General features: G+C 38.1%; 1 protein-coding gene across 1 annotated transcript; it reads left to right on the top strand.

Annotated features, from left to right (window-relative positions):
• The first annotated feature begins 14,367 nt into the window (after window positions 1-14,367).
• On the top strand, window positions 14,368-16,184 carry rgs16 (regulator of G protein signaling 16). The gene is made up of 5 exons (XM_042482491.1): window positions 14,368-14,488; window positions 14,717-14,800; window positions 14,911-14,972; window positions 15,131-15,297; window positions 15,455-16,184. The coding sequence occupies exons 1-5, from the start codon at window positions 14,445-14,447 to the stop codon at window positions 15,668-15,670; spliced, it is 573 nt and encodes a 190-aa protein (XP_042338425.1). The 5' UTR covers window positions 14,368-14,444; the 3' UTR covers window positions 15,671-16,184.
• Window positions 16,185-16,956: the final 772 nt, after the last annotated feature.

The following is a 16,956-nucleotide window of genomic DNA, read 5'->3' as shown; positions in this document are numbered from 1 at the left end:
TACAATTTGTTCAAAGGAATTCTATCTGCAGTGGGATTTCTGCAAAGTAAAATTAATTTAAAATACATTTTAAAAAATGAGAAAATAAAAACCAAGAATAATTTAAGGAAATATGCCTCCCACCCCCCTCCTCATATGGACATAGAACTCTGTTTAGGGTCAGGGTTAGTGGTTAGGGTAGGATTGATACACTGTCTTTGACGTAATGGGTAAATACAGCTGAAAGGTAAACACATACTACTTTAAAAACAGCATCAAGGCCCGTCATTATTCCTGCTTTCCTGTACAAAGCTAGCATTTCCTTTAGTACAAAGGCCTTGTTTACATCTTAACCACCTTGCAGTTTTTGAGTATAACTACAGCACTGCAAATGTTTCCCAAACTTCACTCTCCTCCTTCAACTCCCTCAACTGACTCTTAACAAAGAAAGACTGCATTCATGTGTTCTCTTAATTGACAGTAACTAATGTGAAATCTGTGGTAATGACGTCAGTATTGCTCCATCTCTTCATCATTCTGTTTTTTGTTTCTCCTATTGCTCTACAGTATTGCTCCTCTGTCTGTATCTCTCTTAATCAATAGTAAACACACTACCCATGGTGCAGCACTGCCATGAGTATAGATCATGGGGCGGATGAGCACGACAGTTGATTACTCGTCCTGTACAGCTCTGAGACAAACAACAGAAGCAGTGCGGGAAAAACAACAAAACAAATTTGATTGTCCATGTTGCAACAATTGTGTGTGTCGATTTCAGAGACTGCAGCTGTCTCACATGACTGTGATGACGTAAGGTGCATGTTGTAATGTCTGATGTTTTTCAAGTTTTAAACACCAAATTCAATGATTGTAGTTTATAAAGCCCTCAATGCATTAATAAGACCACAAAAAATGATCAACCTCTTTTGCGACTTTTTAAAGAATTTTAGCAGTGCTCATTGTTTTACAACACATTCAGTGCAGTCTCAGCCCTCCCGCCTGACAGCTGTTCCCAGCAAACAAGCTCTAATGAAGCCATCTGTAAACCTTCTACCTGCCCAGCAACACACAGCAGACTGTTGGCAACAAGCTAACATTGTCTCCTTATCAAAGTGGACCATCTAACAGCTGCAGACAAACATTTTTTTTCCTCAGGAGTTGGTGGAGACCAAACCAGAGCAAAAAGGAGTGAAAATTGGACTTTTTGGACATTTTGGCAAGAGGCAAGACTGTGTGTGAAAGCTATTGCTTGTCTTTTAATTTTTTTCTCTTTGTAAAAATTGTTTTATGGGGGTTTGGCACAAGCCTCAACTTGGACTCAAGAATAAACAGATTCAATTTTGATGGTCAAATGTCAGTGTCACTGTGATCTTGCATCTGTCTTATTCTTGTGAATGCCATATCTCAAGAGTGCCTCAAGGATATTTCCTACAATTTGGCACAAACATCCACTTGGACTCATCAATAAACCGATTAGATTTTGGTGGTCATAAGTCAAAGGTCAAGGTCACAGTGACCTGGTCCATCTCATTGTTGTTAACACATCTTATAGCACCTTGATTTGGCCCAAATGCTACTTGGACTCAAGAATGAATCAATTTGGTTTTGATGGTCAAAAGTCAAGGACACCATGACCTTTCATCTATCTACTTCTCATGAACGTGACATCTCTAGAGCACCTTGACAGAATTTCCTCAAATTTGGCACAAATGTCCACGTGGGCTCCAGGATAAATTGAATAGATTTAATTAGATTTCATTTTCAGTTTGACAGTCATGATGTGTTACAGAGTATATATCTATATATATATATAATATTGTGTGCCAGATTGCCACCGTAACCTAACAGTCAATGGCTGTTGAATTTAAACTCATATGCTATTATATTTTTTCCCTCAGGTACTAAAACATTTCCACAAATGAGGTGTTTTTATATTATTATGTGTGCAAATTAAAGGGAAAGGCTTTGCAGTGCAACTGTAATTAGCATAAGCCAGCAAAAATATGATGTAAAATAACCAAAAAACACCACATTTGTGGACATGTTTTAGTACCTGAGGGAAAAAATATAATAGCATATGAGTTTAAATTCAACAGCCATTGACTGTTAGGTTACGGTGGCAATCTGGCACACAATATACACAAATTAGGACTTGGTCAACTCCAAAAACAATGCAAGGAAAAATTGCAGTTCAGCTTTTTTTGTCATCTGAGTATAATATGATAACCATAAAGAGTAGTATTTGCATTAAGGCAGCATGTTTAACATAATGAATTCATCAGTATCCACATAACTACCTTCATACAGCACAGGATGTATTGTCCACTATGTGCCACCTCTTATTTTCAGTCACAAACAACAGCCTTTGAGAATAACAGTACCTGCTGCTCCCTTGTATTGGCATTACTGATTGTTTGTTATGATCTCCAAGGCAGCAGGTACATTTATATTCTGTGTGTGTGATGTTGACAAGAGTCAAATATCAGTCCTGATATTTCACAACTCCACCACTAGGGTATGGCAGAGAAAAAACAGAGCCATTCAGTGTCAGGTTAATCATTATCAGTGATTTCTCCCTGGGCCAGCTGTACTGGTAAAAGACCACCCACAAGTCGCAGTCATTTAACAGCTGGAGGTGGTTTTGTTGGAGAGAGCAACCCAGTTATATTTTATTCATGACTGTGAAATCTGCTCCAGCTCAGCCGGATCACCTCGCTCCTCTTTCACTCCACCTCCCTCCCACTTCACAACACAAACACACACTTTTTAAATGTTTATTAGGCCTACTAGTTCTGTCAGAATTGGTACAATGATGAATCCGCTGGGGTTTATTGATCTTTGGGGGTTAAATGAAGAGCACATGTGACAGCACAGACACACACAAATTAAGCCTGAACAATTTCCAATGCAGCGTGACATGTTTTGCTCCCCAAAACATTCTTTTTTCTAGTGTGTAGTGCATCACTGAAATAAACACCCTTGTCAAATTGAAAATGGCACTCCTCTCATGACAGAACCAAAACACTTGAAGACTGTTGTACATTCACAGATGGTGCATGTGCAGTGGAACATGTGCTTACTGTGGACTGACTATAAGAGAAAGGGGGCAGGGGGGTGAACTATCCTTTATGGAGTAGTTGGAAGGGAAGAGGCAGACTGGAAATGTGTGGAGGTACAGAGGGTTATGGCATGCAATGAATTCATGAATCTAACCAGCAGCATTGCAGTTATTTGGCATGTGCTGCAACAATGTGGTTACCAAGGTGCTCCAAGAAGGCAGTCAGCATATAAAAAGTCCCATTGCATTTTCACACTTGTATTTGTAAAAAATAAAAAAAATAAAAAAGTTCCTAGTTACTAATGTTGGTGACAGGCTCCACCAAATACTGTCTGTAAATATGTACACAGTAAACGATGATGAATACATGTGCGTCATAATGTTAAAGAGATGAGGTGGTGATAACCAAGAAGTCAGCTCATGTTAGATGAGATGGTAGCATAACGCTGAGAGGAAACAGGGCACTAAGGTTTTCTACCACTGGGTTATCTTTTAAAGTAAACACTTGATCCATGAAACCGTTTGTTTGTTTGGCAAAGGAGAATACAGTTTTGTTTGTCGGTCAAGATAAATATTGCAAGGCCACTTTGATGATACAGTTAATTTACAAAAGGCATAGTGGAATGGTATGATTTGTATGATGAAAATGGATTACCACAGGTGAAACTTTATCCACAAAACTAGACAATCTTTAGGATTTTACAGTTGGTTTCTCTTATGAAAATAACTTTTCATTGTATTCGCTGAAACTGTCACTACATGAGATGGATAGTCCGTAAAGGAAATCAAGTCCCTCCTTTACCTTTTTATTGTATTTGCTAGAATCTTCCAAGACTGACTAAAAAAAAACAATTAGAGACAAGTAGTCTCGAACGCAGCTATCAATTATTTCAATCACTGATCATGAATTGCAATCAAACTAGGCAGCACTGATCAAATACAAATAAAGATTCTGTTTCTGCATTACCTATTTCTCACCTCTGATGTTTGCAGAAATATACTTTGGTGTACTGTTAAGCTGTAAAACGAGTTTGTCGCTCAGCAAGGAGCCAGAGGGATAGTGTTATCTGTGTCATGTACCGCTGTGTGCATATATTTACAGTTTTAGAAAATATGACAGTTATTCTTATGAAGTTACCAACTCCAGCTTTAACACATAAACCCTGTGGCAGCATGGTGTTGCTGACTGCACTTACATGGGCTCATATGGTATCCTTTAGCCACTCTAGTATGTCAGTCGGTCTGTGTTCTAGTTAAGCATCGTGGTTCTCTCTAAAATATTTCAACAGGTATTGAGGAAATGCATTTTAACCCTTTGAAACACCAGCAAACTGGCTTGATTTCTTTCAAGAACATGGGAAGAAGGCAATGAGCAATTTAAAAAGAAATGAATTAAAATTAGTAAAAAGTAAAAGAAATTTCCAAAAATAAAAAGAAAATTAAAAAATGTGTACTGATTGTGTACTATACCATTGTGCTAATTTCAAAACAGTAGGCCACACAAAAAAATATAAGTATGCAAAGTATTTAGAGGAAAAGGAAATTTAGAGGAAATTATACAATTTGCGTGTCATTCGACGTCAAACAAAGCTGCTTGTGTGTCTTCTTGGTTTGTTAGCACCTGGTACTGGTGCTGCATTCAGCTGACTAATGCTTGTGATAGTGCTTTACTGCCTGAGGTACAATCACACACTGCACTGATGATACACACAGCACCTCTTCCAGTAACAGCTTCAATTCTTTATACTTGAGAAGTAAGTGGTACAACCACACACACCTTATGTAACTAAATGGAGACAGAATGGAGTGCAAACTTAACTTAAACAAAAAATCAAAAGAATAAAGCTAACTGAGCTTGACAATGTGTGAACATGATGTGATTTCTGGTATTAATTAGTGCAAAATCAGTGTGACAGTGGTTAGAAACACTGACATTATGTCACAGATTATCACTTGAAATCTCAGGACAGTTTGCATATTGTAGGCTTGGCTGACCGCTGTCTAAACAGCCTCCCGGGAGTAGTTACGGATCATAGTTTTGCCGTGGGGGGAACACACTCCAGTGGTTATTGTTTAACAGCCACTGTGAGCATCTGGCTCGGCTCGCGCCAGGCTGCTCCTCTCCTCCCCAGAGGACGATCAGACAGATGAGCAACCTGAGGCTTCGCCGTTCACACTGCCAGACGGACTCCCACAGAGACCAAACAGGACCACTTCACAAATTTTGTGAGGCTTGGGAAAAAGTGTCCAAGCACAAATTCTAGCACATTTTTTGCTCAAATTGTGTATGTGAGGTTCTATGTGGGAGGATCACAGTTTGAAAATATAATATTTAGCATCCTAACCAAAACCGTAATGCATCTTTAATTTATTTTAACTTGTTTAAACCCAAAATATATTGTTCCACTTATTTCAGAGGAATGCCAAATGGTTGAGAAACAGAAACATTATTGTTCTTAAATAATGTTAAATTGTAGACTAGATTTTAAAGCTCTCTCCCCTCACATAACCAGACTGCATTTTTTTCAAATTTCAGCAAACTTTGTTTTGCACTTAAGCCAAGGTTGCATAATGACAGTATCAGTATTAAAACACAGCATTCTAAAGAAATATTTTCTCAGACAGAGCCTTGCAGTCAGTTTACACTTATGGTGCAAATATATGTGTTGAAAACACGTGTTAAATATGAGGGCCTCATTTAGAGGTGTTGCTGTGTCACGTTTCTAGTAATGAAAGAAATTCATTAATGCCATCTGTGTTTTTACCAAAGCTGCATCTTTATGCAACAGCATGGCTCATTTTTCATTTAAAAGAATGGTTTTGCATCTTGGAAAAAATTGTTTTTGAAAGGTAGATGCTGAGATTAATTCCCCCTCTTAGTTTTGCATAAAAATGTGCAAAGTTACCAAAATTAACTATATTGTTTGTTTGTTTGTTTGTTTGTTTGTTTGTTCCAACTTTCTCCACATTGAAATAACAGCAGATGATAGATTGCACATCCTACTTAAGCCAACTCATCTATGGCCATTAAAACATTGAGCAAAGTGATAAATTGTGTCATGGCTTTGCAATTGATTGATAATTGATCTGTTTTTACTTAGTGAACGGTAATAATGGGCAGAAATGAACAATGAATCACCAACTTTTCCCACTCAGTCATATCAGCCAGTGTGAGCAGTGCCTTACAATAACAGTGGGTGGTTAAATGAACAGAAATATTATGAAAAATGTTTGTTTTGCAATTTTGAAATTGAAATTTTTTTGTCTTTCATTTTATTAGTTCCTGTGTATAAAATTATCTTGGATAGATCTTGAGCATTTCTTTAAGACATTGACTAATTCAATTATTTGTTTGGAAAAAAAAGATGTTTATGATGATACTGATTGCAAAACAACTTTTTATTTTGAACATCTTTATTCTATTTGGTAAGTTCTACATTTACAAATGCAAAGTGACTAAAACAATGATGTACATACAACAATAAAAAAAACAGAAACCACAGAATATAGAAACAGTACATGGACTGAAGAATACCCATGCAATGAAAACAACAGAAATTTCTAAAGCCTTAAATATGTTTCTTTAAGGTTGTTTAAATGATACCCCTTTAAATATTGATGTTTTTTTTCTTAATTTATTTTATGGTAGTTTGTCATTTTTTTTGTTTGCTTGTATAAGAATATTTGTTTAACATAATTATATGGATTAAACCTGGTACAATTAAAAAAAAAATAATTCTCTATGCAGATGACAGATTGTTGTTCAGTGACATTTTTAGAACATGGTATTTAGCTTTCATAACCTACTTACATACAGCTAAAATACTGAATAATTGAAAAACTTATACATGACTGGTAATGCATTCATTTGAATCAAAAAGTTTTGTAAGGCATACAGCACTAGCTGTCAAATGTGAATGTACCATGACAAATTGCCACAGAGATACTGACACCTTATTTTGCAAAAATATTAAAGCTTGAAAGGTTTGGAAAGTGTATCAACTTGAAGGAAGTGATATTGTGGAATAAATAAACACTGCACAAACATCAGGACATAATTGAGCTAAATCATCCATCCTTTCTATTTTGATCTCCATTTAAAACATTTCTAATATTGTGCAGATACCCTGGCAAGAATTACCCAGCAATCCATCTTTCTATTTAAACGTTTTCATTTGAACGGGCTTTCAGCTGTCCCCTTCCGCTCTCTACTGAGTCACCACTCCGAGGGACCTTCAGAGAAAAACAAACAAACATAGAAGCCGATGTATTGCCGGGAAACATTGCAGACACTTCCTGTGGCAATGACCTGAGACTAAGATGTTGGGTTTTTCCTATTTCACATTCTATTCTCTCCAATGTGTACAGACTATGAGCACAAACCAGCCACAAACACAGGGCTATTACTCAAATATAATTGCTTCTGCTGTGCTTTTAACACTTCCTTGGAATGTAAAGTTGCACTGAGTTTGTAGGAAGCTCATCTATATTTGTCTCAACTGAGTTTTATTGACTGCACAGTGATGGTGCAGACATGCATCAGTGGTCAGGCAGTCCACTGGAAGTTCACACACACAATATGACAACTTGTTCAGTAAAGTTCGTGTGTGTCATCAGAACAGCTGCTCCGCATGTTTGTTCTGCAGCCTAATGTGTACGGTCCGTTTGGGGAAGTGATTTGCGATCGGCACCACAAAGCAGAGCAAACTGAGCAGCTGGTTAATGCTTTGTGTTGAGACAAAGGGATGCAACATCCCTGTTGGAGCATGTGGAGAACTGGTTTTTCCTCAAGAGTACAATAAATTTGTTTTAGCTTTTCTAGACATCATCAATAGAAACACAAGGAGCAAGATGTTCATCTGTTCAACAGCAAACTCATTTTAACCCAATACCAATTCAATATTCTGATAAAGAGAAGATAACTGATTGTTTCAAACTTTTTGTTTATGTTTAACATTAATCTAGTTACCAGTTTAATAAAAATAATGCAGTCTGATACAGCAGCCCCACAATAAAGCTAACTGTCAAGCAGGTTCGACGTATCCTTGTACAACAGCTTTGTCATTATGGAATGCTATACATATGGTTTGTATGATATCCTAAAAATTAGTGCCCATGATGGTTAAGTTAGGTTTAGAAGAAGAATCATACTTTCGTGTAGCATGATGACATAACGTGACATTACGTACTTACATAACTTAGAACTTAAATATCTCAACATCTAAATTTGGGTAACATCGGACACAAAACCCTGGTCTCCTTGGTAAAGGTCCTTTGTGAATTCGACATGAGTACCATGTCAACCTTTGTCGCTCTTTTTACTACGTCACCTGACCTCTTCCTTTGCTCCCATCATATAATGGATTACTGCCTGCAGCACACAGGTCACCTCAATCCATTTTTCTGTCAGTTTGTTCCACATGCTTATATTTTCACCAAAATATGGCCATAAAAACAACTTCTGTTTGTTGCTAGCACGGTTAGCTGCTAGTGACACAAGATAAACTTTAACTGACTCCAAATGAGCTAACAACAAGCAGATAGTGTTAGCCTTTTGGAAATTTTTCTGAATGTGGCTAACCTAACCTTTTAGGTTCAAGAAGATGTATTCAAGCTAGTAGCAACAAGAGCACAGTATAGCAGTTGTCATTAGGGTGTACTTTGCAATCCGATAACTTACCGTTAATGCCTTTTTGTTTGTTTGCTGTGTTTCCAACACAGGGGTTAAAGTGAGGTATCAGGCACCTCGTCTGATCTATTTTTCATTTCCTCTTAGGCAACAGTACATTATAGATGGTGGTGTAAAAGCAACCCCTGAAGAGAGGATGATCCCAATCCTGATTTCTCATCTCAGCAGCAGAACCCAGATGGAGGTGAACTGTGAAAGGAGCTTGCTGAGCTAAAGATGAGCTTTCCCTCTGTCACAGCTGAGCCCAAATGAAAGTATAAAAGCTCCTCACCAGGCTCGCAATGAACCAAAATGAAAAAGGACGTTAAATTTCAGGTTGCATTAGGCAAAGGTGATTAGTCTAAATCCAAATAATATGAATAGAATTGTGGGTCAAGAAAAGTAGGGCTCTGAGACAGACGTGTCCTAAACTGGCCTCAGCCCCAAATCTGTGCCGGAAGTGATAACCAAGTGAGGAGAGAGATGTGACCTTTCACGTGAAACTTACTCATACAGGTAAATGTCACTTCTGGTTTATCATGATTACTTGGTGATGCTTTTCCTTGGTGCTATTCATATTGTAACGCAACACACTGAAGATAAACTGTTCCGTTCTCAAAGGAAGGTTATTTTGAAATTCGGGGAAAATAAATTTTAAAAACAAATAGCATAAAGAATTTTTCCCCTCTAAAGAAACTGCTGCAGACAAATTTAAAATTGAAATCTGAGCTCCTTAACTCTCTGTGTCATATGATTTTGAGACAGTTATGAGTAACAGAGGTCACATCTTCAAAACAAAGCCTTCATTAAAGACTTCTAAGATATGGGGCCACTGTATCATTTGCTCCAGAGTTTGTTATGAGATGGAAAATGCCAGGAGCTTCCTGAGGTCATGACCATGTGAACAAGAGATGCTGTTATCATCACTACTGTCTATTGACAAACTGTTTGTGAATGAAAAGGAAGCATAAACACTAGAAGTAGTGACAAAAACATGAGATTTAAATAAAAACACTAAACCAAAAGTGATATATTAACAAAAAAAAAATGTGTCCTAATTAGTCTGAGTTTGTAGATTTGAAACAATCCAGTAAGCGACGCTTGCACATTATAAGATGTTGATCTGTTGAGCTAAATTTAGTAAGAAAGTTAGGTAATGGTTAGATTGCTATACTACTTACATAGAAAAAGAACTTTGAGCACCCTCTTAGATGTCATAAAAATTGTAATTGGATCCCTTCTAAACAAACTTTTTCAAATGAAGGTTAAGTGCACGTATTGTAAGGCAATTTCATAATAATTTCACAAGATTTTCATTTAAAGACATGTCTGTTAAGTATTGCCAAAATAGCTAACACAATGATGACTGAGCATATAACTAACTGATCTTAGTCTGGCAACATTCATGTATTTACAGTATTATGTCCAGTTGTTGAGAAAATGCTTTATTAAGCTATTGCTAAAGCTAACCGAAAATTTCTGTTGCAGCTTTATGTTAATACTATTTCACTGGTAAATAAGTAGTAGTTGTAGGATTTTTTTTTTGTTTTTTATTTTGATTTGTTTTTCATGAGAGCTTGGCACATACCACGTTAATCAAAAATGCATCTTCAAAACAAGACAACGGTCATTTTTAGCATTTTTTTTAACAGCAGATCAGTATGAAATATTGCAGCAAGGAATGGTAAAATCAAGAGTAGCCATTGGAAGATGTCTTTGAACAAAAGACAAAAGTTAATACAATTTTTCCCAATGAAACACTGACAATGTCTAAAGTAGAGTATTCTTTCAGGTCTGACCACAGCTCTCTCAAAGAACACTCGTTCAGGGAACTTCTATCTACTCTAATTCTGTTTACTTATACACTAAGCTAGGACTCTTTCTGGGACACTGTAGGGCATTCTTTCAAATAGCCTTTGTACAGAATGTGTTAGCAATGATTACATAATCAGTATTTACATGAATCCCTGCACTTTAAGAAACACATGGTGGTGCACATCATTGTAAAGTAATGCATGACCATAGAGGAGCAATAAACATAATCACTTGATGGTTGATCGAACAATGACACTCTTTATTGCTTATTTTTCAGATAGAGATTTCATCAGAATGTGTGTCTGAGAAATAACGTGTTAATTAATGCAATTTGCAACATTTAAAAGGGTACCAGAGAAAACGCTGTGATAGGATCTTCCAGCATCCTTACTTGGACCACACCTATCATGGTGACAAAATCTGTCCATTGACAGACTTATAATTACCAGGCAAAATACTCACAGTTACCTGCCACCATCGGTCAGGATGGCATCGTTGTAAGCACTATCAGCACTATTAGCATCATGTTAGTCACTGCAATTTCAGCTGAGCTACCTTCATTTTTGCATTTGATGTCAGAGGTGGGAGCTGTGTGCAGGCAAGCTCAGGCCAAACTCTGAATGTCATATATTACACTTTCAAAGCCCTCTGCCATAGCTTGATTTCACCTGTTGCATTTGTCTGTAATATTGGATTTTTCCATCGGGTTGAGTACAAAATTAAATTTAACACTGAGATGGCCAACGGAGCTGTTGCATGTTCATTTTTCTCAGAAAAGCCTTTTTTCCTAGTAACATTTTTTTAACTTGATTTTGAGTGGTTTTATTATTCTATCAGTATAATAGAACTTGTGTTTGAAGCAGATGGTGATGTAAGGTGTTTTGTAACGTTGATGTGTGTTTGTGCCACATCAGCCATCCTCAAGGACAGTGAATCCCCAGTTTTCAGTAGGACCCTTTGCTCAACAATGTGATACTTTTTTTTTCTTTATATTCTCTCATTTCCGGTCGCAGAAGTGTGCTGACATCACATCATGAGTGTATGAGTGGGTGAGTGGGTGGCCGGGATCCCCAAGGCTTCTCAAGCAGACCTTTGTTCTTTCCTGGCAATAAAAATGGTGCAATTAAATCCCCCCAAGCTAAATGAATGTGGACAGGTTAGGTAATCCTGCGCAGTTGTCTTTCTTCCCAGACAGAGCGATCCACTCAACATTAGCTGACTCAACCTCATCAGTGCTGCTTTGCCATGGTACACTGTGTGATCACACTAAATGCTTGTATGTCAAAAGGAAGTGCCCTTTACAGCGCTTCCTTTTTAGCTCAGGAATATCCTCACAGTCTGGATTAAATTGCTTTAAGGGCAATTTGTAAGTCCTTGTTTTACTATTCCAGACATGACTAATATTTGATCTTCCACCTCTGTGGTTAAGGTTAAGCTTTGGCAACTAAACATCTTGATTGAAGGGTAGAAAAAGATCATGATGATTAGAAGAAAAACATTGGTCATCCCACATCAGTCTGCCTCTACTACTGAATCTGAGAGGACAATCATCATTCATGAAACCACAAAAGGTTGCTTGTAAGGAAATCACATATTATGCATATTTAAACAAATGACCTCAGCCTTTTCTTTCCTTCCCCATTAATGAATCAGTCTGTTCACAGTCTATAGTTTTCTTCATCAACAACTCAGATGTTAAGATCTAAGATGAGTGGATCCTACAACAACAAGAATTGCTAGCGTGTCCTAAGCCTGTGCTTATCCTTTTTGCATGTGCTCTGTAGTGGATGACTTTTTTAAGATGCGATTGGGCATCATCTGAGCTGCATCTTGATCCAGTCCCAGATACACCATCCTGCTGCCAAAAATATCCACTAGTGCACTAGTATGTATTAATCCACTGTGGAAAGTCATCACATGACATCATACTGTGCTTGTAATCTCTTAGGATCATCTGTTACAAGCACACCACTGCAAGTAGCCTACAATGCTAAATGTAGCTAGATGGTATAAATTCCTTCCCGATTTTGAATCAAATTCCTGTTGGGACATGTCCGGTTGTTCTTGAAGCTGCAATCCCGGTGCAAATACGCCAAGATGACAGAAAACCAAAAACAGATGACCAGTTAGGGACTGTCAGGCACTAAATCCTATATACTGGACCTTCAAACATGTTCTAGAAGAAATCTTATGATCCTGAAATTGATTGTAATAGGACCTCTTCAAGAAACACTTGTTTTAAAAATTAAACTACTGCATGTAATTGTGATATGTTTTTTCGAGACTGAAGCTTAATCTCTGTACCTTGTTAAGGATAGATATAACAATTCATTTTGTCAAGAATAGTTTAATGTGACTAATGATCAAACTGGTCAACAAATATCAGTACTTGCTTATGTCTTGGTGTATATACTGTGCTGGTCTGAGCTGTGGTGTCTTTGTACATGGAATAAATAATTTTTCCTTGTTAAAGTGTATGCCTAGTCATTTTCCTGGCATTTTATTGAAAAACCTATACTGATGTCTCTTACTGGATCTCATGAATTAAGCGTCTTCTTAGGAAGTAGGAAGAGAAATTATCAACCACTGCCATCTGACCACAAATGTTTTTATTAGAGGGGAGTAGATTTACTCTATCACACAGTCCTGTTTGGTCCTAATTCCTTGAAACGCCCATGGCTATAGACTTGCGTAACCAGTGCCATACAATTTTTCCACTGTCATTTGGGAAATTTGTTGTAGCTTAAATGCTCCTATTACTGTGTTGACTGTGGTGGCTTCAGGTCTTCCCGTTGCTTTAAGAGAACAACAAAAACAAGCATCATTATGAATTATTTCTGTCGCTTCAAAAATCCGACTGACTATTTCAGAGTATGCTATCTAGAGGCTACTGTGAAGCAGTGCAAGTAATGTGTTTGAGTCATTCTTCAGTTGCCTTCTAATGCCCCTTTTTAATCTGAGGTACATGATGAACAAATCCTAGATAAGCGACCTGCAGGCTCGCCATATGGGAGATGGCCCGGCTGCAGCTTTATTGTGAAGAGCAGTTGGCTGTACATTCAGCGTGGTTACAGTAATATAATTAAACAGAGTAGATAGGATTTCCTTCCCATCATTCCTGGGAGTGAACATCTTTATCAGGTCCATAAAAAAGCAGGGTGTGAAGTGTGTTTATCACTTGAAAGGTCTTAATTATGTCCCCTTCGTGTAAACTACGGGCATGAACCAGGAGTGAAGGAGCTGTCGAGAAATGATTTGACAGCACAGGATGTTATGAGCAGATTGGCTTGTAAGGTCATATACTATACACAGCTTCATTGACTGAAACCTTTACTAATGGGAGAGACTTAAGGACAAGTTATGTTTTGTAACAACTTGTAGATGCGTGATAAAAAAAAAGTTGGAGCCAAAATGTATTGCAGAAAAGCTAATAAAAGCTCAAATAGGTGCCAAATTTAAGAATATTTGGAAGGTTATTCCATCCATTCACAAAATATCCTAAAAGCTGGCTGTATTATTCTCACATGCTGTCATCAATGTCCCAGTTCCGTGTGTGTAAATCATTTGTTTTGAAAGAAAACACTAAAAGATTCACTGTGCCATGTTTTCAGGGACTTGCAACATAAACAGTGCACTGTCGAATATCAGTGGCTATTCATCATTTAACAGTAATTTCCCAGCCTCGTCCTTGCATATCCTTCCTCTCATCGTCTCTCTCTTTCTCTCTCTCTCTCTACCTCTCTGCAATTGGCTGAAAGGGCCGATGACATGTCAGAAGCAGGGGAGGTAGGACTATAAAAGCTCTGCTCTGGCTCTGCTCAGATACACAGACAATCTCGCTCCCTACTGAGCTCCACTAAACGGATATTTAAGCGCCATCTGACCGAGACACCACAACCACCAGCTCCAACCTGCTGCTACAGTATGTGCAAAGGACTAGCATCACTGCCTACTTGCTGCTTGGAAAGGTACATGCAGCTTCATGCAAATGCTGGCATGGCTGATGTTTGAGGATTTGGATTACAGCTGCAGTTGATTATCTTTGTGCATCTGTGCAAGAGCATTTTAGCAGCTTAAACAGAACAGTCCATTTTGCTAAATTCAGACTTTCATGCTGTGCTGAGTTTTACTGTAGCCTTGTGTGCAATTAACGTTTTGTGAAAAAATGTTTCTAGCCTGTTTTCTTTTCTCCACAGAGCCAAGGAGCTGAAAGCAAGGCTGGGAAGCATTTTGCAGAAATCTAACTGGAATCTGTCCTGCTGCAAAATGGGGAAAAATAAGTGAGCATCACACATACTCTACTATATATGACTACAAATTTAATTTGCACTTTTTTTGTGCTGATTGAAATTCTTGGTTAAATCTAATTTTGCTTCATCCTTTTTTTCAGGCCAACTCTGGAAGAATGCCTCAGGTGGAAAGAGTCCTTTGAAAAACTTCTGTCCAGCAAATGTAAGTAAGATTTTTCCCATTTTCGTGAGACATTTGCACACAAAAAAAGGCACATGCAAATGCCAGTAAATGTATATCATAGACAAACTTACAGAATGATTCAGCCCCTGCAGGAGCATCATGTGCCATAAGTAAACAAATTTCCTCTCTTTCGTCAGATGGTCTGTGTGCCTTCACAGCGTTCCTTGTGTCTGAGTTCAGCGAGGAGAACATTGCGTTCTACTTTGCCTGCGAAGATTACAGGACTACTAAGTGTCCTGCCCAACTACCCACAAAAGCCCAGAAGATATATGATGAATTCATTGGCAGTGATGCTCCCCGGGAGGTAAGGAAACACCAATCTAAATAAAAGCATTTCAATCCCAAAAGTTAGATGATATGCCTAAAAAACACTTTATGGTTAGGCTTAAGGATAACCCTAACCCTACCCTTACCTAACTTCTCAAAAATTGACAAAAATCTTTTTTCTCATCTCTTTGCAGATCAACATAGACCACGAAACTCGTGACATCACCAGAGCAAACATTCTGGTGGCGTCTCCCTCCTGTTTTGACCCGGCCCAGCACAAGATCTACATGCTGATGGCCAAAGACTGCTACCCTCGCTTCCTCCGCTCACCAGCCTACAAGGATCTGGTGTGCCAAGCCAAGCCAAGCACCAAGGCCGCCAAGCAGCCCCGGCAGCAGAAGAAGGCGTGAACTCTCTTCGTGAGCCCATGGAGGATTGGTAGTAGTTTGCCTTAAGGGTTGAGAAGGCAAGAGAGGCATGGCATTAGGTGTTGCATCATGAAGCTGGACGCAGGTGCAGACACAGAGATCGTCATGAGAGCAGCGTTAGATGGACATGCTCTGTAGAGTAGACACTGAAGATTGAGGAGAAGTGGGAAATAGTGGAAAAGTTTAAGGGTGATGCCTTAAGAGGACTGTGTTGTGAACACAGATAAAGTTTGGATATCAAAGTGAAACAGACTGAGTGACAATCAAACAAGAGGGAAGAAGGAAAGCACTTTTCTTTGCCATCTGGCAAACTTTTTGTGGTTGTGATGTGCAATTTCTCTTTATCAAAGTCTTACACTGTACACAGGCATGTACTGTATTATTTTGTATTTATTTGTATTTATTTGCCTGTAATATATATTCCTTGCATTTTTACCAAAACGAAATTGTGCAATTTTATTTATAATGTATTTATATCACTGTTGTCTTTTTTACAGAACAGCCGATAAACTAAATTATATGACAAATAAAGTGACAAAAAGAAATGCTAAAATGTGTCCTTATTGAACAAGATCATGATTTGATACAAATGATTTGCTGCACATGGTTATGTAGCACTAATGGAAAAAAAAAACATTTCCTTTATTATTACACTTTTAGCATCCGCTTGTGTGTGTTTTAATTTTCTCACATACTCAGCTCAGTGACCATCTAAAGATAGGGTCAGCAGTGATTGTGCAAATACCCAGAGTCTGGGTCATTTACTGATAACATTACCTGATATACAAAATGACAATGATGTATTTGCTCTTCATTCGAGGCATCCTGAGGCCAGTGTTATGCAGAACTGTTGTTCACCAAGGAAACCACTCTGCTCTGTGTCATAAAGACCTCAGACAATGACACCATCCGCCTGCACGGAGCTTTTGTCCCATATCATGCGAATGCGAAAGAGCTCTCTAGCAAACAGGAAGTACGCAGAGATTATGTGACAGCATTAACGTAATAAGACAGGCAATAAAACTTTATTATTGCCTTAGCAACTGTTTGCGCTGGCCATCGAGTTCAGGTAATAAACGACAGCAAAGCTGCTACTTGACTAAAGCACGACCACTGATGTCTGCAACGCAAGCATGTAAAAAACCTAACAGAGGGATAATACAAAACCCCACAAAGTCCTGCAGTTAGATAATAATGACATTGATTCCAGCGATAATGTTTGTTATCTAATTTTGTTTTCATTAAAATGTTAACTATTTATGGCTTTG

The sequence above is a fragment of the Plectropomus leopardus genome, chromosome 3 (assembly GCF_008729295.1).
Source record: "Plectropomus leopardus isolate mb chromosome 3, YSFRI_Pleo_2.0, whole genome shotgun sequence".
Classification (NCBI taxonomy): domain Eukaryota; kingdom Metazoa; phylum Chordata; class Actinopteri; order Perciformes; family Serranidae; genus Plectropomus; species Plectropomus leopardus.
The sequence above is the reverse complement of the archived record's forward strand: the minus strand, read 5'-3'. Positions and strand labels throughout refer to the sequence as shown.

What these genes read in the sequence shown, in the direction of transcription:
- rgs16 (XM_042482491.1), top strand. Translation starts at nt 14,445, where the DNA reads ATGTGCAAAGGACTAGCATCACTGCCTACTTGCTGCTTGGAAAG. An exon ending in AAAACTTCTGTCCAGCAAAT is followed by an intron (nt 14,973 to 15,130) that starts GTAAGTAAGATT and finishes CTCTTTCGTCAG; the next exon opens with ATGGTCTGTGTGCCTTCACA. An exon ending in GCAGTGATGCTCCCCGGGAG is followed by an intron (nt 15,298 to 15,454) that starts GTAAGGAAACAC and finishes ATCTCTTTGCAG; the next exon opens with ATCAACATAGACCACGAAAC.